We start from the raw sequence: 25,328 nt of genomic DNA, 5'->3' as shown, positions 1-25,328 counted from the left end.
TGCATCTTGTATAAAAACGAACCTCCGATTACGCTGCTGGAAAAATCAACCACGCAGCTTGAAGAGATCCCATCACCAAGCATCAGATTCAGACAGGCGAAGGCTGAAGAACACCTCTTAGTTATACCCTGCACTGAAGTCCAGTGCCAAACGATTTCTCCTCTGTACAGTTTCTTAACTGCATAACAAATAGGCTAAAAACTGTAGCATTACCTCAGACCAATGCAAAGATAAAGCAATGCTGTTACCACTGAATGTCCGCGCTATTACTGCAAGCCTGAAGTGATTGATTATTGTTTGAGCCCGCCTCCAGCAGAAGAAACTACAACGCTCATGATGCTTTAGGGAACGGAGCTCCCAACATACATCGCGCCAGAAGAAAAGCTCACTTCCCCGCCGCGCTGCCTTCCGGGAAACAGAGTTTTAGCGTGCCGGCCGGGCTGCTGAAACTGCTTGCGAGGAGGTGCCAAGATGGCGGCGCTGTGGGGCGGCGGCGCGGGACATGCCGGGGCTGGGGGAACCCTCCCGCTGCGAGGGGGCCCGGAGCCCGTGGCGGGCAATGGCCTTTCTTCCACGCAGGTAATGGCCGGGTCTGGCGGCTGGTAGCGGGCGGGAGAGAGTTGGGCTAGCCGATTTGGCTGGCGCTGGGTGGACACGTGGAGGCGGCGTGGCCGGCATAGGGAGGTGGCACCGGCCAGCACGACCGGGAAACCGGGGTTAGCATGGCCCTGGGGTTGGGAGGCGAGGAGGGCGAAGGCAGCGCTGGAACCGGGCAGGAACGGGTACCCTTGGAAGGGAGCTTCGGGGGCAGGAGCGGGAAATGCTTCGCGGAACATCTGGCTCCAGCTTTTGCGAAGTTGCGAGAGGCTTCTCGCGTGGGCCCCGGGCGCGCGGTGGCGGCCAGAGGAGTGACACGGTGACATAAGGTGGGCTTTGGGGAGCTGGGTGAGGGCCACTGCAGTTCAGAGATCTGGAGGTGGCCTCCACCCCCGACAAAAAAAGTTATCGAGGGCCTCGACATAACGGATACGTTAAACTGGAGGTTTCTAAGACATGCTAGTCCTATCTTTAGGGTTTGTCGGGAGGGGGGTGTCTCCTAGACCACCATTGGGGCAGTTTTGGACTTATTTCCGTGGAGAACTGGGGTATTTATGACTTGGCTGGGGTCCTGGGTTTAAGCAAGGGAAATAGGACCTCCCCACTTAGTCGTGGCATATGAATCTTTTAGGAATCGCTCTGATCAAATCTGGCTCAGAATGAGCCCCTTTCCCGTGATTATTTTTAAACTCCCTCTTCTGTGGTATATCCACATTATCTTTCATAACGGGGCGGGGCTCGTTTTGTCTCCTCCACCCATGCCAATGTGGGCTAGAGCACTTTTTGCTTGTTCTGGAGATGGGTGAGCCCTGTCTCTCATGTGCTGGGTTGGCTGCAGACTGAGAAGCGTTCCCTCATGTAAAAATGGGCCCTGATGCTTTTGCCTGCCTTAACTCCACCCTCTTCCTCTTATACACCCCCCACCCAAAGCTTTTCATTTCTGGGTGTGTTCATCCCCACCCACTTGCTGATCCTGTTCAGCCCCATTTGATGATGCAGTCTTTCAGCAGTTTCAATTCTTATGAGAGAAGGCACTCTACAAGCATGCATGCCTCTGTCTGCTCCAAACAATCTAGCATCTCTTGTTCTCTGAATCTGATTCTACCAGCATTCCTGAAAACCCTTGGTGTTGGGTTATATATTTTTTGGAAATCACTTGGAGCATGGCTTTTGCTTCCAGCAAGCAGTTTCAGAGAGAAGCCATTTATGGGAGTTGAGAGTGTATGCCCATGTTAGGAATGATAAATAGCAGTAATGTGCATGTGGCCTGCTTTGGCATTTTGTTCACTGGAAGACTGCTGGGACTCCAGCTGGACTTCTTCTCCAATTGAGTTCCTTCCTACCACATTCATACCATGTGATGAATGTACTAAGCATGTGATGGCAGACTCTGTCCTGACCATGCAAAAATAAATTAGTTGTTTTGTGTGTCTGTGCAGTGAGAAGTAAAGGGAAATGCATTTAACATAATTTATATTGCTAAATTGCCAGCCTGTTGCAGTTGGAAGTGGAAAGGGTGTTAAGTAGTAGGTGAACCTGCCTTCCTTAGCTTTCATCTGCAGAAGCTGAACCACTATGTTTGGCTTCTCTTGCAAGATTTTATCTTAGGTTTTCATTTGTCACTATTCTTCATGCATATCTTAATTGAAATTTGCAGTGTAGTAAGATCACTAAGCTCATGAATTCTTTCTGAGTACAATCATACCCTATCACAAATCGTAGAAAGCTACTTCTGGTCAATTAGACAGTACTGAGTTAGATGGGCCAATGGAATGGTCTGACTGTGTAAGGCAGCTTACTATATTCCTAATACCATGGAGAACACACTGCTAAGCAGATACAAGTACCAGACTTTAGGCTTCATAACATATGTGACATTATTACAGTGATAGATGTGTTAATTCTCAACCTGTCATCTCTTCTTTAGAATCCTCTTTAAGGATTCTTCTTTTGTTTTCTATTTCCCTTCACTGTATTCTTAATGTTAATTCCTTAATAATCTATACTTTTGTTAAATTACAATTGAAGTATGATATATTTATAGGGGCATTTATTAGGATACAGTAAGCCCACAACTTGTGTGCATTCAGCTTTATGTGCATGGCAAAATGATGATGATGATGATGATGATGATGATGATGATGATGAAAGGGAGCAGAAAGAGGCCTGGGAAAAATGACTTTGGCAATCCCACCTGCCATTGAATCCATTGTGTTTTGACTACTGTATGTGCAATTTTGACTTTAGGTTCAACCCCTGGAATGTAACCCTGGTGTAGGTTGTGGGCTTACTATATAACTGGAGTATGTTTGTCTATTGGAGAAGGCAAATCTGGAAACAAGGTTCAGTATAAGACACTGGGTAGCATAGACAAAGATCTTGTGAGCTTATAGCAGGGAGGAGGAGCATGTAGCTCTCTAGGGAGTTGAATGTTGGGCTCCAACTCCCATCATCTCTGGTCCACAGTTATAAAGGGATTTGGAGAGAAAATCCAGCTTTAGGTGACATGGCGTTGTAATCAGGGACCTGATGGCTAACCAAACATAACCTACATCAGTTTGAGGGAGCAGCAAGGTCAAACCTGCAGTCAGTGGCAGTGTCAGGAATTTACCTGCTGATGCATCCATGCTCGCTTAGGTGATTAGCTCTTCATGCAGCATATTGACTCAGGCCTAGTGACAGGGTACTTGCTTTGCCACAGTAATCTACTGATGGTGGGAAACTGTTCTGTAGTCATTGGTGACATTTACAGACACATGGCGGTGGGGGTGGGAAGAGGTTAGTTGTGAAATCCACAGCAGGGAAAGGGAACATGAAGGGTTAATCATATAATTGTAGAGTTGGAAGGGACCACAAGGGTCAACTATTCCAACCCCTTCAACAGGGGAAAATGCAGCTGGTCCGTACAGGGATCGAACCCACAACCTGGCCTTATCAGCACCATGCTCTAACCAACTGAGCTAACTGCCTGGGTTGTACCCAGTGCTCTGCAAATAGAACTCTGCTTGCATAGCAAAAAAGCCCCCCTTCTCCTTGCCCTGCTTGTCCCCAAAATCATCTTTGTAAGGTCTCCCATCCTAGCCTTCCAGAGCTGACTTTGAGGGTGTGCTGGTGACTGCATGGGGAGGCATGGTGGGGGTGGGTTCTGGTCCACAGTCTCTTGTGCTAGTGGAACTGGAAAGCTGGATACCACCTATAAACATCTAATCCAAGCAAAGATGTTGTCCTATCCAGTTGACATCATGAGCTATGGGTCCTATTGAGAAATTCACTTTTTTCCTTTTGCCGGTTTATGAAGTGCCTTAAAAACACCACATTTGGACCTTCAGAGAAAGATGATAGACAAATCCACTTTCCCAACCAAAAGATGAGCAGTTGATGTTAATGACCACAGTGGAGATCCAAGGCCAGGATGCTCTCCCCCACATGTGAAACCATCTTATCTTGAGCTTGTTTGGGTTATTTTCAAGCTTAAACTGATTAGGAATTTTCAGAATCTGAGAAGCTAGCAATGCAGACGACTCCATGGGAATTTTCAGAATCTGAGAAGCTAGCTATGCAGACTCCTCCACGTGGAAAATGTGGAACAGTTTAGCAGCCCTGCTCTGGATTCTGCATCTGAAAAGAATTTTGGCTGACTAGGTGGGAAGCTGTCATGGAAAAATTTGGTGACTGAGACATCAGGCCAAAGAATGCTCCCAGGTATTCATGGAGCATTGCCAAGTCCTTGTAGTGAGAGTCTGCTGTGCAAAGCCCAATAATTTCAGCTGGATGTCTAGGGAGGGAAGCGGTTAAACGTGCTTTGAGTTAGAACTTGTTCCATAGCTGCTTTCTAACCAGCTCTGCACATTTCCTCCCTCCCTGAAGCTGAGCTGGCTGCTCTCTGGGTGTTTGCATCCCTGAGACTAGCCCTGCTTCACCAAAAAAAGGAGTGGCCCTAGGAAGAAGTGTTTATGAGCCTGCCTTGGTGGAGTTAAAGTACTGTCAGCAGTAGGATCAAAGTGCTGAAATGGATCAGAAGGTGCTTGTTTGTAGAGAAGCAGCATCCTTTCCCTAGCTTGCCACAGGTAAGAGAGTCTGTTACGGTGGCCTTTGCACAGAGGAATGGACATGAGAAAGTACGGCAGGCTGGAAACCAGGAATTTTGACAAACGAGAACCAAACTGAGAGGTGCAGAACTTTGGTGGTGATTAGCAAGCATTAACTCAGGGTGGGATTCAACTTCATACTATGGTGAATGTTCTATCAGCACCAGCATTCTAGCTGGCCAGACAGAATGATCTCCCCTGCATGCTGCTGGGGCCGGGGGGCATTGCCACTGAGTTGATGCAAGTGCAGAGCACAGAGAAAATGATAACAGGCATGCTGAAGGGATTTAGCATCTCTGTGCTTGGTATCTGGGAAGAGCAACAGTTCATGTGACTCCCTATTTTTCCCCACCCCAACTGCATGGGAGACCAGTGTTAGAAACCAGGGATAGAAAAGGTAGGAGCCATGTGGCTCCTGGCACCTGTATCATAGATTCTGTGAAGGATGATGAATTGGACATTTCTGTTCCAGAAACTCATCTGGAGTAAGGTTTAGCTGTAATGTGAAAGTACAGCGCATTAGGCATATATTTGTGAATAAATTTCTTGATGTCGGAAAATTGTTAATGATGGTGATGATGATGATAGTACTACTACTACTACTACTAGTAGTAGTAGTAGTAGTAGTAGTATCCTGCCCTTCCTAAAGGAGTCCAAGGCTGCAAACACATCTACAACAAAACAATTCTTAAAAGCATTCTAAAACATTATCTCATCTAGTGATCTCTCAGTTGCCAGGAACAGTGTCCTTCCCATGTTAGCATTTGTTACCTTGGCAGGAGAGCACGGACTGCTACTCATGGTGACTTGGTTGTTAACCATGTATGTACACACAAAGAAAACAAAAGGCTACCCTTCAGATTTACTTTGGTCAACCATTGGGCACCTTACAGTTACATAACAAAAATAGTCTTTGCCCCGAGAAGCTAGTCTTCAGCTTCATAGTTTTACCTATCTCTCCTATCCTGCCGGCTCTGCTACCTTCCATTGACCTAGTGTTTACAGATAATTGCATAACATTTACCAACTTGCCTGCTGGACATCCATGTGTGTGCAGTGCAGTTAAGTAGTAGGAAACTGCTTACGTGGACAGGATTGCAACTCTGAACAAGTGGTTAATTGCAAGGTGGCCATGCCTTGATTTGTTGAGTGATGCCTGTAGAATGTTCATTGGAAGAGTATAAAAACGTTGCTGTTCCCATTGCAGTTTGATATACGGGGCTAAGGAGGATCCCAAGTTACTGCAAAACATATGTCAGACTGCAATAGTATTCACTGAATGCATGTGCTAGAGGGTTTTTTTGTAGTACAGTGTGTTACAGCATATTTGACTTTATAATGCTCCTTGGCTGATATTAGACTGCAGTGGAATATGCTATCCGGAGAACATTCCTCAGAAATAAAGGAGCATTAATGGAATTTTTTGTTGTTGTTCTTATGGTGAATGAGACCAACTTCATTTTTTCTGTAATCTGAAGTGGGATTTAGTGGTGCAGCAGTAAAACTGCTAGCATGTCTGCAAAGCTAAACAAGGTCCAGTATGGGTTGAGACCTATAGCCCTATAGATATTTTTGGACCACAATGGCTGGGAGTCCAATAGCATACGGAGGTCCACAGGTAATCCATTCATTGTCATAGTTTCCCATAACTTTGCTCATCACGTTCTCTTGCAGTTATGTCTTCCTAAAGGCTAGGGGGCAGGCATTGGAAAATGGAATTCCCACCATATCCATCTGTCAGATCCAGTAGTGAAGGCAGACTTTGGCAGTTGGCAAGTTTCCCATCTTAAATGTGTTGATTCAGCAGCCAGAAAATACCTCCCAGGTCAGAATGGGTGGCTCCTCCCAGAGATCATGCATGTTTATTTGCTGACAATACTGATTTTGGAATGCTGCCTCATAGTTAATGTTACTCCTGTAGAATCTGTCATGTAGAAATAGATGAAGACCACTGCTTTCTTCCAGCTTAGCCTTTACCTTGAAATAGTTGTCCTTGTTTAAGGCAAGGCATTTACAGCGACTGCTCCTGTCTTTTCTCACTACCCCCTAGCCCTTGAGAAGTGATCAAGAGATCAGCATGGTGATTCTATTGTGCAAATGTCTCTTGAATATTCCAGTGCTGATATGATAATTCCATTGCTTAGAATATTTGAAGATCCATTCCTCAAAAACACGTTTAGCACAGTTGGATGATATGAACCTTTCTTGCAATAGCAACAAATTGCACCTTATTTTGTGGCTTGGCATTTTTTCTTTGATTTTTGTGTGTATGTGTTGGTGGGGGGCAAACATGCACTGACTCAAGAAAGTTCCATGCTGTGGGCTAATCAACAGAGACTATGGAAATAGGCAACTGGGGATAGAAACTAGTGCAGAGATAGCAAGGTTGTGCTTTCCAGACAAATTCCATTGGCCATGCTGGCTGGGGTTGATGGGAGTTGGAGAGCCTCACAACTCCTGACCTAGTGCATGCTAGCTTTGGGTAGTAAGGCAACATTGGTACCCTAATTGGAGGATAAGGTATTAGCAAAACAGCTTGAGTTTACTTAGGGGCAGGAATCCAACATTTATTGGATGAAAAGGGCTGCACTTCTGACTCTCGTGATCTGTTTTGCCAAATGCAAGAGTTCTTTGGGAGTCAGTGGAAATAACACCAGGGGAGAAAAACTCGGTGATTTATTAAATAGTACACTCAATACAAAATAAAAGTCATTGAAACCAGTATTTAAGCAGAGCAACATAAGAGAAACAATATAAGATACTTTCCTATTTAGTTGATGAGAATGAAAATGGGGAGACGAAGCTGGCCAGCACAGCACCCTACTGGTCTGGATCTACATTGAAGGTCAGATTTCAGATCCCACCTGAGAGCTATATAAATATACCTTAAACTCTTAGTGGCTATGTGTTGGCTGGCCTAATATCTAAATTCCTCACATCTGCTTCAGAAGTCATTATTTGGGTGGTGTGAGGAATGTCACGTCACCTGCAAGGTAAGATATGCTGGCCCCTGTCCATTGGCCTAATTAATAAATTCTGCAGCTGTACTCCTCCTGGCAGGCACCCAACCTTGTGAACTTGCTCACAAGCTGATCCTCCCACATTCTGCCAACACTTACCCTTGAAACACAAGCAGCAAGTCAAAACAATAAAGCAAACAAGAAAGCCCTTGAAAGTCCTGAAGGATGTGCTGAGAAGCAAGGAAGAATAATTGTACAAACCAATTAACCCATCTCCTTGAGATGCAAAATTCTTCCAGTATGTGTTTCCCCTATATGATCTAGGGCGGGGAAAAAGTTTTTTCACACCTTGGAGGTTTTTCCAAGACTGCAGAATGGTTGGTCTTTTCTACCTTAGACATACAGTGTTGCTTCCCTCTTAAGAAGCTCAACACAAAAAATGTAAGCCTTATTGGCATTAAGGCTTTTCTTTCAAGTAGCTGCTCTGTAATACTTGAGAAAACAATGTTATTGTACTATATGTACGTATAGTAAGTTTCTGTTAGTATATAATGCCTTCAGCAGTTTGGAACAAGGCTACTGGAAGGAGTGTTTCACCCCATATGTGCCCACTTGATTGCTTAGAACTGCAGAACTGGTGCTTGTGCCACACATGCAATAAATTACTTTTGTGTGTACCTTTTTTTCATTAAATTGATATATATCCTACCCTTCATGCTGAAGGATACCTGATTGTTTAGACTAGTGTTTGAAATAGAGGAGAGGGCATTAATATCAGACAGTCAACTTTTAGGAAGGCTCTTACCTGCACCTAGCAGGTAATGTTTAATTGACTTACATTGTCCCCCAAGCAGCTTTCTGTGCCCTCATCTATTCTTCCTTTTTCTCCTTCACCCCAGTACTTATTGGCAGAGGATTTGCATTTGACATCACTGGATGCAGAAACCATCCTTGAAGCAGGAGAGTTCCTGGAAACGATGCAGGACTACTTAGACTCTTCCGTCATCTCCATCATTGAGGATTTCAGCAGTCTGACTGAGGTATGGTCTGCTCTATGGAGAGACGAAAGCCGGCCAGCACACAGCAACCTACTGGTGTGGGCCTGCGTTGAAGCTCAAAGTTCAGACCCCCCTCTGGGAGATTTATAGACCTTAAACTCTTAGTGGCTATGTGCTGGCTGGCCTAATATCTAAATTCCCCACATCTGCTTCAGAAGTCGTTATTTGGATGGTATGAGGAATGTTAACCAGCTGCAAGGATTTTATTTTCAATTGTTCTAACTATTCTGTGTTTATTTGGTTGTGAAGTTATCTTGGTAATGCTCCTTCATCTTGCAGATCTGAGCTGTTTACCATTAACAGCAACCCTCTGTTATCATTCCATTCCTTGACCTCCACAGCTTGTTTACTTGATTTGTTTTCCATGTAACTTTCGGTGAGTTAAGCCTGTGTTGGCAATGAGCTTGAGAGTTGCTCCTTTCCTTCCTTGGACTCTCCCTGGGTAAAGCTAAATTGGCCATCCCTGAGTTTCATATATGAACTGAGTGTCTATTCCAAATTTGGTTTGTTTTTCACCTCCTAACAGACAAAAGGCCGCATGGATGTAGAGAACGAGCTTTCCCTGTTGACTGCAATCACAGATATTCTGGATAGCACCGATGACGAGTCTCTCTCTCCTTTTGATACCATTCCTGACTCTGAATTGTTGACATCACCCAGAGAGCGTGATAATTCTTCGGTATGACATGGTTTATGGGACAGAAGATTTTGCTTGCCTTCTCTTGTGTGGCCAGTTAAATTGTGGGGTTACCACAACAGTGTAGCGCCTTTGAAATTGCAGCCCGTCCCGGGTAAGGTTAATTATGAAATATGAGTTTGACAGAAGCTAATGTAACTTTGATCCTGTCTTTGTAATACCATAGGCTGATTGAACCCTGGCAGAGTTTGCCTCATCTAATCTCAACTAAGTTCACAAGTATATATTTTTTCTCCCCCAAGAGGAGACTTGGATGTGAATGACCCCATCCTCCTCTTCCTTCAGCTTGAAACGTCTCCCATAGGCTGGGCATCCAAGCTGCTTAATACTTTGCTTGGTACTCAGCTCCAAAATTCCCCAGCTTATTGCTGTCGTCATTATATACACACAACAGCATCCTGTTCTTAGCTGCTAGCATTTGGTGTTCTTGTGGGTTGTGTCACAGTTCCAGGACCATGCTTTTCACCCTTATGGAAGTTCTGGAGGCCCTTTTCTCACCTGTGATCTCATTTCAATCTGCATTTGATGATGAAGTTTCTTTGGACAGTCACGTCTTTTTTATTTTTTGCTTATACATTGACAATAGTGACATCATTTTCTCCAGGCTAGCTGCCTCTTCCTGGCAGGCATGTGCATCAGTACACGCATTCAGAAAATCCTGGCAAGGATCCCTCTTCAAAGTTGGCATCCAAATGTAATGGGTCTAGCACACTGTGAACTCTGCAAGGTCAGAGCGCCCTCTGGTGCGCATGTTGTGGCATTAAGAGGTGGCTAGGTAGTGTTAAAAGGGCTCTCTTGCCATTGGGTGGAAACATGCGAAGATGCTAAATGTGGTTTGAAGAAGATTCCTCAATCTATGCACCCCAGGCAAGCATGGATTGGCTGCTATCTTGCAAAGCTCAGCTTCCGCTGGTAAAATGGGAGCGCTTCACATGGCATTTTCAGATTTAGTTGAATTTACTTCTGCTTTCCAAACTACTCTCCTTCTGTCAGTTTCAGAGGTTTCTCAGCTTGTCCGTGACACCCCCTGAGCAAGACTTCCACACCATAGAGGACTTAAAGGAGCCTAGACTTTGCTCCATTGTGACAGAGAAGGTGAGATGTTCCAACCAAATAGGTGGGTTGTGCAGTGGGCAACCCAGTTTTTATCTCTCTGGTTTACCATTTGTTACATTATCTTGCAAACGGCTTTGAGGCTTACAATCAAGCAGTGTATTAAAAATATATGAAATTAAATATTAAACTAATATTTCCCTGCACCTATCTGTGCCTTATATCAAGGTTATTTATGAAGCCCTCTTTGGCATGGCCTCTCCTGGATTGGGGGCTACATAGAGGGGGAGCTGAGTTCCAAATTAGCAAGACCGAGTAAGGGCAACCTCTGCAACCAGAGTACTTCAGAAATGGAAGAAATGCCACTTGCTTAGCTGCTGTCTTTCACATAGCTATGAAAGGCGCAAATGCATTTAAAAATGCTTTAAATAAGTAAAAGCACCCCTTGGGTGATGACCTGGCAACCCTAAGAGACTAATAAACAGTAGTACCTCTGGTTAAGAACTTAATTCGTTCCGGAGGTTCGTTCTTAACCTGAAGCTGTTCTTAACCCGAGGCACCACTTTAGCTATTGGGACCTCCCTCCGCTGCGCAATTTCTGTTCTCATCCTGAAGTAAAGTTCTTAACCCGAGGTACTGCTTCCGGGTTAGCGGAGTCTGTAACCTGAAGCGTTGGAACCCGAGGTACCACTGTAATTCTAGCAGGGGATCTCTCTATTTTCAAGTCAGAGTTTATTAAGCATCCTTTGGTGAGATAGCAAAGGAGTCGGAAATCACGTCTCCCCCCTCCCAAAATCATCAATACCTGCAAGGAGCTTTACTACATAATCTCTCTTCCCCTCCAGATTGAAGCCAGCACTGCCAGCCTCCCTTTGGGACTGCCTCCAAGTTGTCACAACGACTCAGCTGCTTCAAAGAAGCCCAGTACCAAGCGGGTGCTGTTTAGGCATAGGGACCGAGAGCTGCCTGTGCTGCAGCGCAGTGATGGGGAGGAAGAGGAGGAGGAGGAAGCGGCCACAACAAGCAGCAGGCAGGGTTTGGGGGCAGGTGTGAAGGAGACCCTTGTAGCATCAGCGATGAAGGAGGCGGAACCGAACCCACCTGCAAGTGATGGTCCCTGTGTCATTGCCCCAGAGAGCATCTCCCTCAGTGAGCTGGTGAGGTCCATGCACCCTTACTGCATACCCACTTTCACAGTGTGCCTGAGTCCTAACAACCGGCCCCTTGCCGAGGAGCTCCTTGCCGGCCCACTTGTTTTGGAGGTGGTGCCTGAGAGTGGAGAGAGCATGGAGATCCCTGTGGTCCTGCAGAGAATGGAGACAGAGATCCAGGACGTAACTGAGAACAACTGCACAGCTAGCCATGTGGATGAAGGGACAGCACTCCTGGACCCTGCCCTGGAAAAATTACCACCTGATGACAGCACCAAGGCTGCCTGCCTGGACGGAGAGCCTGACCTGGACAAGCGGGCTGAAGATGTCGGCAGGGTAGAAGGGGTAGAAGATGCTCATCCGGGGGCAAAAGCTCAGGACCCAATGGACGATCAAGATCATATATTTGAACCTAGCTCAGCTGCACACAAAAAAGCAAAGCGCAGTGCCTTGGCAAAGGACCAGATGTGCACCAAGAGAAAATCGAACAAGGAAAGAATGGGGCGCAAAGAGGCCACAAGCTGTGGGCCGATTCCTGTCTGTACTGAAGAGCAGGCTGGGACTAAGCCAAGCCACCCTGTGCCAGAGAAGGAGATGGAGAAAACTGGAGGGGAAGAGCAGGGCAGGTTGCTCTCAGGCCGGTCAGACCATACAGTGGAAAGATCGGACATTGAGATGGAGGAACTGGAGCCCCAAACCCCACTTGTGCCATGCAACAAGGAACTGCGGTTTGCTGAGCACAAGGAGGGGGATGCGCCGAGTGAGCCTGTCCTGCTGGCGAATGAGGTGGCTGGCCCAGAAGCTCCCCAGCAGCTCCCCAGCAGTACTGCAGACTTTGAAAGGCAGCCTCCCAGTAATGAGGATGCTGGCTGCCCCCCGAAGGAAGCCAAGCCCAGGCCTCTCAGCCTGAGCGAATACAGGCAGCGCCGTCAGCAGCGCCAGCCTCGCGATGGGAGCTCTAGGAGCAGCACAGAGAACCAGAGCGCCAGCAAGTGGCCCAGCCTTCCTGAACTCCCCACAGAACTGGCTGAGCTTCCTTGCTTGGTCCCACCGCTGCCTTCCAAAGTTGCTTCATCTGGTCTGGCAAAGGACCCTGAGAAGCCCACTGGCTCCTCCGCTGCTCCTGTCCCAGCTGGCAGTGCAAGTGCCCCGCCTCTATCCATGCCAGCTCCAAATTCTGCACCAAGAGTGGCTCCTCCGTTGCAGCATGGCTGTATGAGCCCTGTTCCTCCTCCTCCACCTCCTCCACCACCACCTACCACATCTCTCCCTGCTGCGTCCCCACTGCCCAGCTCAGTCTGTGCCTTTCCCCCTGTTGGGGTTCAGGTGCCTCCAACGCTGCCTCCGCCTTTCCTGCCCCCAGCCTCAGGGGCTTTCCTACCAGCTGTGCCTCCCTGGCCTCCCTTTGCCCCTGTGCCAGCCGCCTACCAAAGCCTGCCACCTCCACTTCCTGCTGCTGAGGCCCGCCCTTCTGTCTTCCACATGGTTCCTCCTGTGCCCCCTCCGACCTGGCCTCCCCCACCCATTCCTTTGCCACCTTTAGCCCCAGGCCCCCCTTACAGCTCTGTCGAGTGGGCGCCACAGCCACCGTACTGGCCGGGCATGCCAGTACCCCATCCAATGTTGCCCATCCCTTACGGGGATCAGGGGTGCCTGGCTGGCAGTTTGCCTGCACCATCTTGTTCCGAAGGGGCGCTTGGTCCCCAGAATGCAGCCTTGATGCCAGAGCCCTCTCACTTCAGAATGCAAAGCTTGGCAGCCAGTGAGAAACCAAGCCTGCCTACACAGCTTCCACTGGCACATGTCCCTTCTGCCATCAAAGCTGACCCCAGAAGAGTGTCTGACCCAAGGAGGCAAGTAGCTCAGGGGAAGCTGCCTTCTCCATCAGTCATTGAGCCTTCAGGGGAAGCGGCACTGGCTCATTGTGCCAGGAAGGGCTCCAGCCCTCAGTCTTTGGGGGAACCCCATTCTGCACCTCCTTCCCAGCAAGTCAGGGAGGCCCCGAAGCCCATAGAAGAGCTGTCCTTTCCTGTTGTGCTACAACCTTCAGGGAAGGCCCCTGTGCTCTCTGACCATATGGAGAAGACCTTGAGTATACCCACTGCAGCTTCAGGTGCCAAAGAGGCGCCTCCTGCTTCCTGGTCGCAAGAAGAACATTCTTCCTTTCCTGCTGCCTCAGTGCCAGAAAAGCTGCCAGTGCCAACTGCAATGGAGGTGGGTGCTGAGGAAGCTGCCCCAACAGCAACCACTTCTCCAGCATCATTGGTGCCCCAGAAGGTGCATGAAACTGCTCAGCTCTCCAAGAAAACAACCCATATTTGGAAGTACCAACCACTCATCAACACTGCACAGCGCAGCTGTAAAGAGGACATTGTTCAAGCCTTTATCAATGAAATTGGTGAGTGGCTGTGCTGCTGAGGTTTGGGGGGAGGAGAGGGTTAAATGGCATCTGTGGCCCAAGAATGGCATGGCAGGCAGTCCTTTGATGGACACAGAACTTGGGGTGCAGATCAGGGTGTCCCCTTGGTGGGCTCATAGACCTGTATGGTGGGATCCCCTTCTTAGAGGTTCCTCAATGGAAAAGGAAGGCCATATCTATTGGAGGCTAATAGTTCCTAATTATGCACTATATCTTGCAAACTTATTTTCCTTTCCTATTTCTGCCCCATGGTATTTCTTGACCCCTTCACTTCAGGAGGTCAAAATCCCTTTGGGAAGCCCTGCTTTAAAGCCTGCGGACAGTCCTCTTTCTAGCTCATCACGTGTTCGCAACCTGTTTACCCCCCTTTTTTTCTTTTGCTCCAAACAACTGCATTCTATGTTTTATGCTTAAGTAATTACATATTCTGTCTTTCTCCCTCTCATGCTCATAAGACAGTGTTTTGAAGATGCTGGCAAAGAGGGCCAGGCGGTAATTGTGGGGAGCCTGCTTCTCCGGCCGCCCAGTGAAGCTTCTTCTGAGAAGTTACGAAGCCCAAACGAGTGTACACAATGCATTAATATTATCATTTTCCCCTCAGGAATTGAAGCCTCTGATTTGTCCAGCCTGCTAGAGCAATTTGAAAAGACAGAAGGTGGGTTGCGAAATTTGGACAAGCAGCTCAGCGCGTTGACCAGTGTGCCAGCAGGCTTGTTCACTCCTCCAGCTTCTTCGCCTGTCCCAAAACTGTCGTTGAAATTCTACTCCATATTGATCCAGAGCAGATTCCAACCTATACTTAGCAGAGTAAAAACTTAAACATGTTGCAGGATTCCCAGAGGCAATTGTATCTCATTGAGCAGAGCTTTACCGCTACTGAAGGCAAATGAGCATAATGGTCACAAATCCAATACACTCAGGACTGGCACTGTCCATAAGAAATCCAGTTGCCGCAGACTTAACTTAAAGTTACAACAACTTTAATAAGTCTAAACCTTAACACTATACAGCCATACCTTGGATCCCGAACGCCTTGTGACTTGTACGTTTTGGCTCCTGAATATACTGCAAACCCAGAAGCGAGTGTTCCAGTTTGCAAATGTTCTTTGGAAGCCGAAAGTCCAGTGTGGCTTCCACAGCTTCTGATTGCGTGCAGGAAGTTCCTGCAGCCAATTGGAAGCCGCGCCTTTGTTGTCGAACATTTTGGAAGTCGAATGGACTTCTGGAACGGATTCTGTTTGACAACCAAGGTACGACTGTATACAGAACACCACATCAGAAGGAAAAGAGATAGAAATAGAAAGTGAAACCGAGGCTCCTTCTGGCCTCCTATTACAATCAGCATGACTTTGAAAAAAGAGATAACAGAACCAGTTTAAGCCAGCTATACTCTGCCTTCTCTGAAGGAATAACCCAAACATCGTGAACCTTTTGCTTGTTTCTTTCACACAGAGAAGCTTCCAGAACCCTCTTGAATTAATCAGAATAGGAAAGATCTCTGCATATCAGATCAATACTTTCTCTACTAAGAAATGCAAGCTGACACAAACATGCCTGACTGCCTTGTGTATCACATGAAGGTGGCAGCCAATCCCAGGCTTCCTTGCACTTTCTTTCCACAAAGCACCAAACTTCTTGTGGAAACGAAGAGAGCTATCTGAGGGCCAGTGTGGTACAGTGGCTAAGAGTATTGGCCGGGAGATGAGAGTTCAATTCCCCACTGGCTCATCTGGTGACCTTGGGCCAGCTTCTGCCTCCCAGCCTGGCCTACCTCACAGGGTTATTGTGAGGATAAAATGGGGGAAGGGAGAACCATGTATGCTACTTAGCGCTGCTGGAAGGGGAAGATGGGATATAAATGTAAAAATAAAATAAATGCGCCCACTGCCTTGCGTGAATGTGTTTTTCATTGAAAACAACCTAGGTCTCCAGAAAAGATAGGCAAGTTTTGTGCTCAGAAAAAATGCTTGTGAATAATGCTTTGCTTTATTTTATTTTTTAGCCAAAAAGGATGCTCCTAGTATGGCAAAATCTAAGGACAATGTGACTTTGGGGAACAATGGGTGAGTACAGAACTTGGTCCTAACCAGGTATCTTCCCACCCACAATTATTTCCGCTTGGTTGACAAATAGCACTGCATTTCTGGAGGCACTGGTGGCAAGAGACCTGCTTTTCAGAGCACGCACATCCTGGACTAAGTTGCATGATAACCTGCTAAGGAGTACCAAGCGTGCGGTGTTTCAGTGCTCCATGTGCTGACTAGGTGATTCCTGATCGTGTGGGACACTCTGTGTGTAATAGAGGCCTTTCTCTCTCTCTCCCCTTCAGCTCTGAGGCACAGCAGGAAAAGAAAATGGTGGACCGGCTTCAGGCACCAGAGCTCACCAATGTTGCAGGTGAAGGCTCTTAGAGTTAAGCTCTTTCTGTACTGAGAGATGTTCCCTGAGACTGAAATGCCAGGAAATTCAACACGCTCTTTCTCCAGGAGTGGTGTGGGGTAGAGGTGAAGTGAGTGCTAAGGGCAGAGCTAATTTGCCTCATCTCTTCAGCACCCAAAAATGCATTCCTGAGATTCTCTTTTGAGCTCTTGCTGAGGGGCCTGTTCATGCTGAGGAAGGGTGCTCTTTTGGGAAGGTAGATGGGGCAACTGTGACACACCGTTTTCATAAACATGAAAAGACATAAGCTAAAAAGCAGAAAAAGAATTGAGTAATTATAAATTGCCGTCAAAATGCAAAGGCATGAAATTTACATTAAAGGTAAACTGCCTGGGGGTCAACCAATTCACTCAAAGACCTAGGAAAAATAGGAAGAGTTTACAGCATGGGGAAGCAGAATGTGGCCCTTCAGTCCTCTCTGTGTGGCCCTTGGAACTCCGCCCAGGCAACAGTCCTTACTGACTTGTGTTTCACACCCCAAACTATTTTGCTCTGGCTGTAATGTGTCCTCAAACTTTGAAAATGTATATTGCTTTTCCAGTTGGGGGGCAGAGAAGGGTGTGTAAATAGAAAGTAGCCCACTGTGCAGTGGTAAAAGTTGCATAAGTTGCTCTTCCCACTTATATCTCTGGCTCTGCCCAACACTGGGATACGGTCCCTGGAAGGTTGCCCGGAAGGAAATGCTACAAAAAAAAAAAAAAAGGTTACCCGCCGCATACCCTATTCAAGAAGATGGAGACTTCTTAATTTTTTCTGGGAGAAAGTTGCAAAATTGAGCTGGTTTGGGCTATTGCTGGGGGCAAAAACTTTTACATCCCCCATAGGAGGGGCAACAAGGCCAGTTGCCTGGACCACGTTTTTTGAGGGTGGGAGGGGTGCTGTGCACATGGGTTTCTCTTCCATCTCCTGAGGGCTCTCTGTCTCTCTGCAGGACTGACGCCTCCAGCCACTCCGCCCCACCAGCTCTGGAAACCCCTGGCGGCCGTCTCCCTGTTGGGTAAGGCTGGCTCCACCAAAGGCGTCAGGCTCACGAAATCCCTGAGCAAGCCTCACCGGAAAGCTGCAGCCCCCGTTCACGTCGGCTCTGGTGAGCATGACTACTGTCAGCTTGGTGCTGCTCAGCCAAAGGGAGGTGCCCGGTGGAACGTCAAGCAAAACTCTGACATAACAATAAAGCCCATCAAAGCCGTGGCAAAAGAAGTGCCAGATCAGCCCCCTGTTGCGAGCCAGCTCCCTGCTGCTGTCAGACTGGACCCTGCTGGCTCCCTTGGCACGGCGGCTGCCTGCCAGAATCCCAGAGATGTTGGGCGGGAGCAGCTCAAAGCCTCTAATCCTGTTGCAGCCAGCTCGAGCCCTGACACATCAGAGTCACCGCTGTTGGACAGCAGCCCCACCAGCTCACAAAAGGAGCCCCTGGACCACCGGACTAGCACACCTAGGTCCGCGGGCAGCAATGATCCGTGCTCCGTACTGCTATCTCCGGCTGCGTCCCCCTGCCGGGATGCAGAAGAACCCACGTTGCAGCAGCCTCAAGAGGTTCGGCAGAAGCGGCTGGCTTCCAAACGCTCCTTGCGGTGCTACCGGGGCAGGCAGAAGTCAGCCAGTCCCCCAGAGGGGCCCTGGAGAGGCAGACGGACCCGCGCCAGACGGACCCGCGCCAGCCGATCCTTCAGCTCCAGCTCTGATGGAGACAGTGACAACAGTGACTCTTCATCCTCCCGCTCCTCCTCTTCCTCCTCCTCTGCGTCCTCTTCTCGGTCACGTTCTCGGTCTCCCCCAGCGAAGCGCTGGCGAAGGTGAGGGATGAAGTCTCTTTCCTCTTGCCAAGACTCGGCACCCCGAGTGTCAAATTGCCCTTGCGTGGCACAGAAGTTTTATGTGCCTTTTCCCTCAGCAGCTGTAGTGGCTGAAAGTTATGGGTGTGGAGTGCTGTGGGGTGGCTTGGGGTGTTTTGCATGCACATGAGCAGCAATGGAGTCTACGTTGCCCAAGAGGAAGCCCACTGCACTCTTTGCTCGCCTTGTGGATAGCTGGGCCCTTTCCTAGCTTAGCGAGTCTTAGACTCTTATCTACAGTATACATGCCTATGTATGTATGTATAGTGTAAGTAGATAAATAGGTACCAATAGAGAAGGTAAACTCTCTGGCTTCCGTCACGATATTGCATTGCGCCAGAAGTGTCATGCTGGTCACATGACCTGGAAAACACCCCATAGTCAAATTTGACTGGACATAACCGTCCAGATGTCCTTTACCTTTATCTTTACATGCCTATTCTGGTTCTCTTCCAGAGTAGCTTTTGGACTAAACTTCTCAACTTGTATCTTGTTACTTGGAGGATAGCTTTGCAAACTGCTCTAATGAGTGTGCATCTAGCATCCCTTTCTGTCCCTTTGGGTTGAATCCAAAGCAGGGCTAAGTCAAGATCCCGATAGCGCAGGGATTTCTGTTTGCACAACAGGACTTTCTCCCTGCCTCCCCATGCCCCTAATTTTATTTTTGGAGGTTCTGCCAGCCTTCTGGAGCATATTTGCTTAAATGGAAATCCTTTTGTTACTGGGACATGTTAGTTGGATACCCTTCTTGGTAAATTTGTTCTGCACCTTATACAGAGGGGCCACAGACTAATTCAGTTTGCATGTGATATATAGTCACCATGAGGACTCTTCCCATCCTAGGAATGGCAGCCTGTGGTTGCTGAACCTTTTCAACTGGGCTCATTAAACCTCTGCTTCTCTTTCCATCAGTTCTGTTTCTAGTGACATCTTGTGCTACCTGAGGCAGCTGCCAATATCCAGCCCTCAGCTGGTCTATTCACTCGATGGTACTATGGAATGCACATGGATGCTGATGATGATTAAGGCCTAAGATTTCAATTATTTCCAAAAACCCAGTGTTCAGGACCCTTGGAGTGGAAGGTTAGCCACACAGTGGCATAGGTGGCAGTAGTCCATGGCTAACGGATGCGCAAGTTGCACTCTCTCCTTAATTGCCTCTCTCTGGAGAAATTTTGATCAGGTGCATTACAGGAGAACCTCGGGTTGCAAATGTGATCAGTGCGGGAGGCACGTTCACAACCCGCAGTGTTCACAACCCGCAGTGCTGCGTCTGTGCACGCGTGGGTCGCGATTTGGCGCTTCTGCGCATGCGCAAAGTGTTTTTATTAGACATTTTATGAGTGGTTCTGCACATGCACGAGCACCAAAACCCGGAAGTAACCTGTTCCAGTACTTCTGGGTTCGGTGCGGTGCGCAACCCTAAGACGCGTAACCTGAAGCGTCTGTAACCCGAGGTACCACTGTATTAAGACCTGTTGATGGATATGAAGCCTTAACTTGCACAATGCAAACCAAGCACAGAAATTAACCTTCGTCCCGATTTGTGGTGGAATACAGTGGCCTGAACATCTGCCATACTTCTGGTATTTCTTGTAGTGAGATAGAAATGGCTATGCAGCCCTTAATTAACTCCACTGTGCATATCCTGCACTTCTACTGTTAGCAGTAAGTTACTTCTTGAACATAGTCTTACCTGGTGTATGGCAGCTTCCTGTTCATCCATCTAGATCAGCATTGTCTATTCTTGACAGTAGCTCTCCAGGGTAGCTTTCCCCATCTCCTGTTAACTGATTTCTTTTTACTTTAGATGCTAGAAATTTCACTGGGTATCTTCTGCATGTAATGCAAATGCCCTATTATTAAGCTCCAGTCCCTTACAGAACAAGTGTTAAAGCGTCTTGGGCATGTTTTAGGGTGAACATTTGACCAATATATTTTGGATAGACCTCTACAAATGCAAGTAGGTGTCACAGTCTGCTCTGCCACAAAGTTTTCTGTCTTGGGAACCCCTTGTTCCTTGGGAGAGAAGGCATGCTGAAGCTCCATTGCAAGCAGGTTGCACAAGCTGAAGGTCACTCAGGGGAGCTCCTGTGAGTGTTTGCATGCACTCCCATGGACACACAGTGTGTGTAGCTGCTGGTCTCACTGGGCTCCCTCCTTCACTCCAGGTACCATTCTCGAAGTTCCAGCTCCTCTTCCTGTGGGAGCTCCTGGAGTCGGTCGAGGGGCAGGTCCCGGTCTTCTTCGTGTTCCTCCTACATCTCAAGATCATCCTCCTGCTCCCCCTCTCTGCACAGAAGGAAGAGGTGAGACATGCAGCACTTGTGTTTATTCTCTTGAACAGTGGGATAGATAATCTGTCTTCTTCCCCTTTCTCCACCACCACCCCAGCAATTCTAATATGAAAGTAAAGTCAAATATTTTATGTTGAGTTTGGGCTCCCTCTCTGTTTCACCACATTAAATAACGTGAAATGCTTTAAATACATTTTTGTGCTTTTTTTTAGTCACCATATGGGTTTTCCTTGTGAAGTAGTTTTGCATTCTCCTTTCTTGAAACCTTGAACCCTTCCCACATATTTGGCACCTTAGTATTCTGCCCTTCCTCCAAGGGGCTCAGAGGTGTGTTTTTTTTGCCTCGTGTGTAGTAAAGTGTGCTGTGACTTTTGCATTGAGTTTCATAGCTGAACAGCAGCCTAGGTTCTCCAGGTCTTGCCTGTATTCTTACCACTGCGCCAACTTTCACAAGTTAGTTGTCACCTGATAAACAGCTTGCAGGTTTTTTTGTGTGGCACTTCCCCCCCCCCCACCTTCGCAACGAGTGGGGTGTTTAGCTTTATACTGACCAGCCACATGAGTGGACCCCAACTGTGTGTGTACTTCTCTCTCTCTCTCCCCTCGCCCTCTCTTGGAAGCTGCTTGCAGCGCGGAACATCTCATTCTTCTCTAAGAGCTAAAACCAGGAGATGATGGCTATATCTCCCTAAGTGAAGAATCAAGCTGCTCCTACCTTTCTGCTACCATTTCACTTTTTTCACTCTTCTTTGCTTTGACTTCTTTTTTTTTTTTTTAAACCATACAGATACAATTCCAGCAGCTCCCGTGAGCGTTACCAAAGGCAGAAAAACAGATACAAAGACCGTGCAATAGTGAGTATTTCTGCAGCATACCAGTCTTCTAGTTAGGGCAGCTACATCACAGGGGGCTGCCTTAATCATGGTCATTGTAAGACCATGTGTCGCTTTCCTGCTCTGGAATTGATACACTTTCTTCAACCTAATGCTATTAGGCTGTTTTCCCCAGAACCAGGCAGCTCTGCTTTTTCCATTGATCCAAGGATAAGGAGAGGCTAGCCTGTTTAAGTGACAGTGAACTTTCCTCACTGCCAAAGTGCTAATACAGTGCAGAAGTGCAGTTTTTGAGCAAGCAATTGCTTAAAAAAAAAAAAAGTAAGTAACTACTTCTTGAGCTGCAGAGATGACCTTGACAGTATGTGGGCCATGCTTGCAGAAATCTCAGAAGGCATAGAGGTGGCTGGTTTAGGCTTGGTATGTTCTTCAGAGTCTTTGTTCTTGTTGAGATAGGCAAATACACAACAAGAGTTGCAAAAAAAAGAGGAAAAAATAAAAACAGATGCACTCAGTTAGCAAAAAAGCATGCTGGTTGCCGAATTTGGTTTTCCCTGGATATGGTACACAAATGGTTGAGTTACCTTGGGAATGTGCACCTACTTGGGCTTTTCCCCTTCCCTTGAGGAAAACCTGACAATGTCTTAGCCCTTTAGGCAAACTTCCAAGTGAGGTCCTGGTCCTGGGGCACTTTCTATTAGAAGTTGATTTGCATGAACAAAGGTAATAGTTGTTGGTATTTACATAGTAGCTAAACCAGCTCATGACTTCTGTTCAGTGGGGAAGTTCATGTGCAGAGCACATGAACACATTCACCACATAGAGAGTGAACATGAGGCCTTCCCAAAATTCTCCGGCACTTTCCAGAGAAGCTGTAGCCCTCCTCTTAGTGATCCACAGAGGCACCATGGGAAGGGTTAGAACAAGTTTTGGAAGCCTGTGGCCCTCCAGATTTTTGCTCTTGGATGGGCAGCGCCCACTGATGCTGGAAAGTATATTCTATTAGCATCCTGAAGGACCATGACTTCCCCATCAGTGGTTCGCACAAGTAAGCCGGGGAATCTATACTGTATTTAAAAATGAGTTTGTGGTGAGTGTTCTTGTTGGGGCAAGTGGATTAGCAGGAGGAAGATGATTGCTTGATAGAACTGTGGCTGAGTTCTGCCCCTTCTCTCCTTCAATTATGTGCATAGGAAGAACGGCGTGTTGTCTTCATTGGGAAGATCCCCAGCCGGATGACTCGTTCAGAACTACGACACCGTTTCTCTGTGTTTGGGATCATTGAGGAATGTACCCTCCACTTCCGGGAGCAGGGGTAAGAGAGGATCAAGCCTTCCTTTGGGCAACCTCCTTTGCTACATGGAGCTAATTGGAAGAGGGGGGAAGAGGATGGGGTGTTTGATTCTGGCCCTTCGCTTTTCCCCTGGCTGGTCCCAGCTGTAGAATCATAATTCCTTGCCCTTCCTATCTGGCAGGGATAACTATGGCTTTGTGACGTACCGCTATGCTGAAGATGCCTTTGCTGCCATAGACGGTGGGCATTCACTGCAACGCCCTGATGAGCAGCCCTTTGACTTGTGCTTTGGAGGACGCCGGCAGTTCTGCAAAAGGAACTACGCCGACTTGGGTGAGTCCGTGGAGGTGACTGTGAGTTTGGGTTAAACGCAGTTGCCATGAACTTTCTCTGAGACATTGAGCAAACAGGAGTATCCAAGTTCTTGGAACTTTCTTTGTGCAATGTCAGTCCTGCATTGAGGTGTCTCTCAACACAGCAAAGGAAGCTTGGTCTTAAGTATCTTGGGTAATGGAGTTGTCAGTTGAGGTTCAGCTAGCTTGGCACTGATTTTTGCCTTTTATTATGTGTTAAATTTATATACCGCCCTTCATCCAAAGATCACAGGGTGGTTTTCAACATAAAAACCCAAAATGGATAACGTAATAGTAACAGCCCCGTATATTCGTGACCTGTGTGTGATAGAGAGGGTGGGAGGGAGAGAAGAGTTCGGAATAATTGATTCCAGAGTTTTCTTGGGGCAAACAGGCTAGGGGGAGTGTAGAGGTGGCTAGAGGCCTAGTCAGCCTTTCCATTCCAGTGCACTTTTCTGGCTGCTGATTCTAGTTGACTCACCGGTGACTGTCTTTGTGTTTTTCAGACTCAAACCGAGATGACTTTGAGCCTGCTCCCGCGAGGAGCAAATTTGACTCCCTTGACTTCGACACCTTATTGAAGCAGGCTCAGCGGAGTCTGCAGAGGTAACGCTGGCTCTCTCGGGCTCACGTTGCCCGGTAGGCATCTGCCTACACCAGCCTTACCTCAGATTGGCTGCAGGGGCAGGTGCCCCTTGGGCCTAGCTGCTATGTCCAGCGTGGTTTTGTAATGAAATATAACAGAAAAAAATCCCATAAACAATTTTTATCCTGGCTGTTTTTCTAGGGACTATTTAAGGGGAAGGACACTTTCTCTAACAGTGGGGACAGGAATGGAAAAACAACATCAACCGCCTTCAGTCCACTTAATCACTATGCAGACAATAAACTCTAATCATAGATCTTCCCAGTCTCCTACTTTTTGTCTGTCTGTATCTGTCACTGCAGGATTGGAGGAGGCAAGGTACAAGGCCTCAGGGTGAAATCAAGCTCATCTGATCGAGGTCCGAAGGGGTCACCTCGGGTGCCACACAAAGTTAGGCTGTGCTGTTGTCTTAAAAACCTGTGGTAGCCACAGGTGGGCTGTAAGGTGGCTGTGGGTGGGGCTGCGGAAGCTGCTTGTTGTCTAGTTTCTCCCAGTCTACATTCTCCAGGGCTATAAAGAATGTAGGCTCACCACAGTTCTGAATGGCCAATAGTTAATGTGTTTCAGCTCCTGTGGGGTTGGGTGGGCTGGTTTTGTTCTCTTGCTCACACAGAACGTCTCCTGTGCTGCCACACCCCTTCTCTGTTTGCTCTGCCTATGGTATATTTCTACAACAAACCCTGCAGAGTTGTTCTCCCCTTTTCTAGAGTTGCAAGTCCACAGTAGGAATAATTATTATTATTATTACTATTGCTATGACGATGATGTACCAGGGCAACCACGTTGGGAAGTATCTAGCTAATGTGCTCCATGGATTTAAGCTTGCGCAATGGAACTTGCCCTTCTCTCATGCCTGCCCTGTGCCCTCCCCAAAATCTCTGGAGGGTTGGTGGGGAGAAAGCCAGGACAGATTCAGTGAGACATGCAGGGATGGGAAAAGTCTGTTACTTGGCATTGCTTTGGATACACCCCTTTTTCTAGCTGCTGATAGGAGCAAGGAATTACAAAGGACGCTGAAGCCCTGATTACTGTGAATCTTGTCTAGCAACACCTCTGATATTTGAGATCTCTGTAGGCATTGCCTGCTGAAATTCAAACAGAATTTTCAAGCTGTAAGGACTAGAAACCTGCCTCTTTTTTCTTCCTTTTTTAAAAAAATTGATAGCTGAGGCTCACTGGGAACTGGAGTCTGTGCCCAATATAGTATCCTTCAGGTTTCTTGCTGAATTGCAGTAGGAACATGGTCTTAGCTCAAGTGCAAGCAGCACACATTCCAGCAGTCTTCCATCAGACCTGTACCTCCGTGTGGCTGTGCACAGGCCCAAGTAATAGGCTAGCATGGTGCTTGATTTAAGGGCCTGTGAATTCTGCTCTGAAATCTCTGCCAATACAACTTAAGCAGACATTAAATAAAACGGGTATTCTGCAGGAAATTAATAGCTTGAAAGAATTAGTGTGAGATGTGGGAATGGAGATGGAGAAAATGAAAGGGGCAGAAGCACAAGGCAGCATGGGGAACCCCCACATCCTGCTGCCACAGTGCTTTTTGCCTTAGCTGCTTGGCAGTAAGGCAAAAGCAAGCATCCTGAATGTTTCAAGTCCTACCTG

The 25,328-nt window shown here is 47.4% G+C and overlaps 1 protein-coding gene across 1 annotated transcript; it reads left to right on the top strand.

Moving 5' to 3' along the window:
• Nucleotides 1-355: 355 nt before the first annotated feature.
• Nucleotides 356-23,978, top strand: PPRC1 (PPARG related coactivator 1). The gene is made up of 14 exons (XM_083615191.1): nt 356-579; nt 8,545-8,685; nt 9,230-9,382; nt 10,394-10,495; nt 11,299-14,002; nt 14,625-14,678; nt 16,026-16,086; nt 16,353-16,420; nt 17,394-18,258; nt 20,469-20,606; nt 21,382-21,448; nt 22,621-22,742; nt 22,903-23,054; nt 23,581-23,978. The coding sequence occupies exons 1-14, from the start codon at nt 472-474 to the stop codon at nt 23,682-23,684; spliced, it is 4,839 nt and encodes a 1,612-aa protein (XP_083471317.1). The 5' UTR covers nt 356-471; the 3' UTR covers nt 23,685-23,978.
• The last annotated feature ends 1,350 nt before the right edge of the window (nt 23,979-25,328 follow it).

Source organism: Podarcis filfolensis (genome assembly GCF_964270895.1).
Source record: "Podarcis filfolensis genome assembly, chromosome: 5".
NCBI lineage: Eukaryota > Metazoa > Chordata > Lepidosauria > Squamata > Lacertidae > Podarcis > Podarcis filfolensis.
The sequence above is the reverse complement of the archived record's forward strand: the minus strand, read 5'-3'. Positions and strand labels throughout refer to the sequence as shown.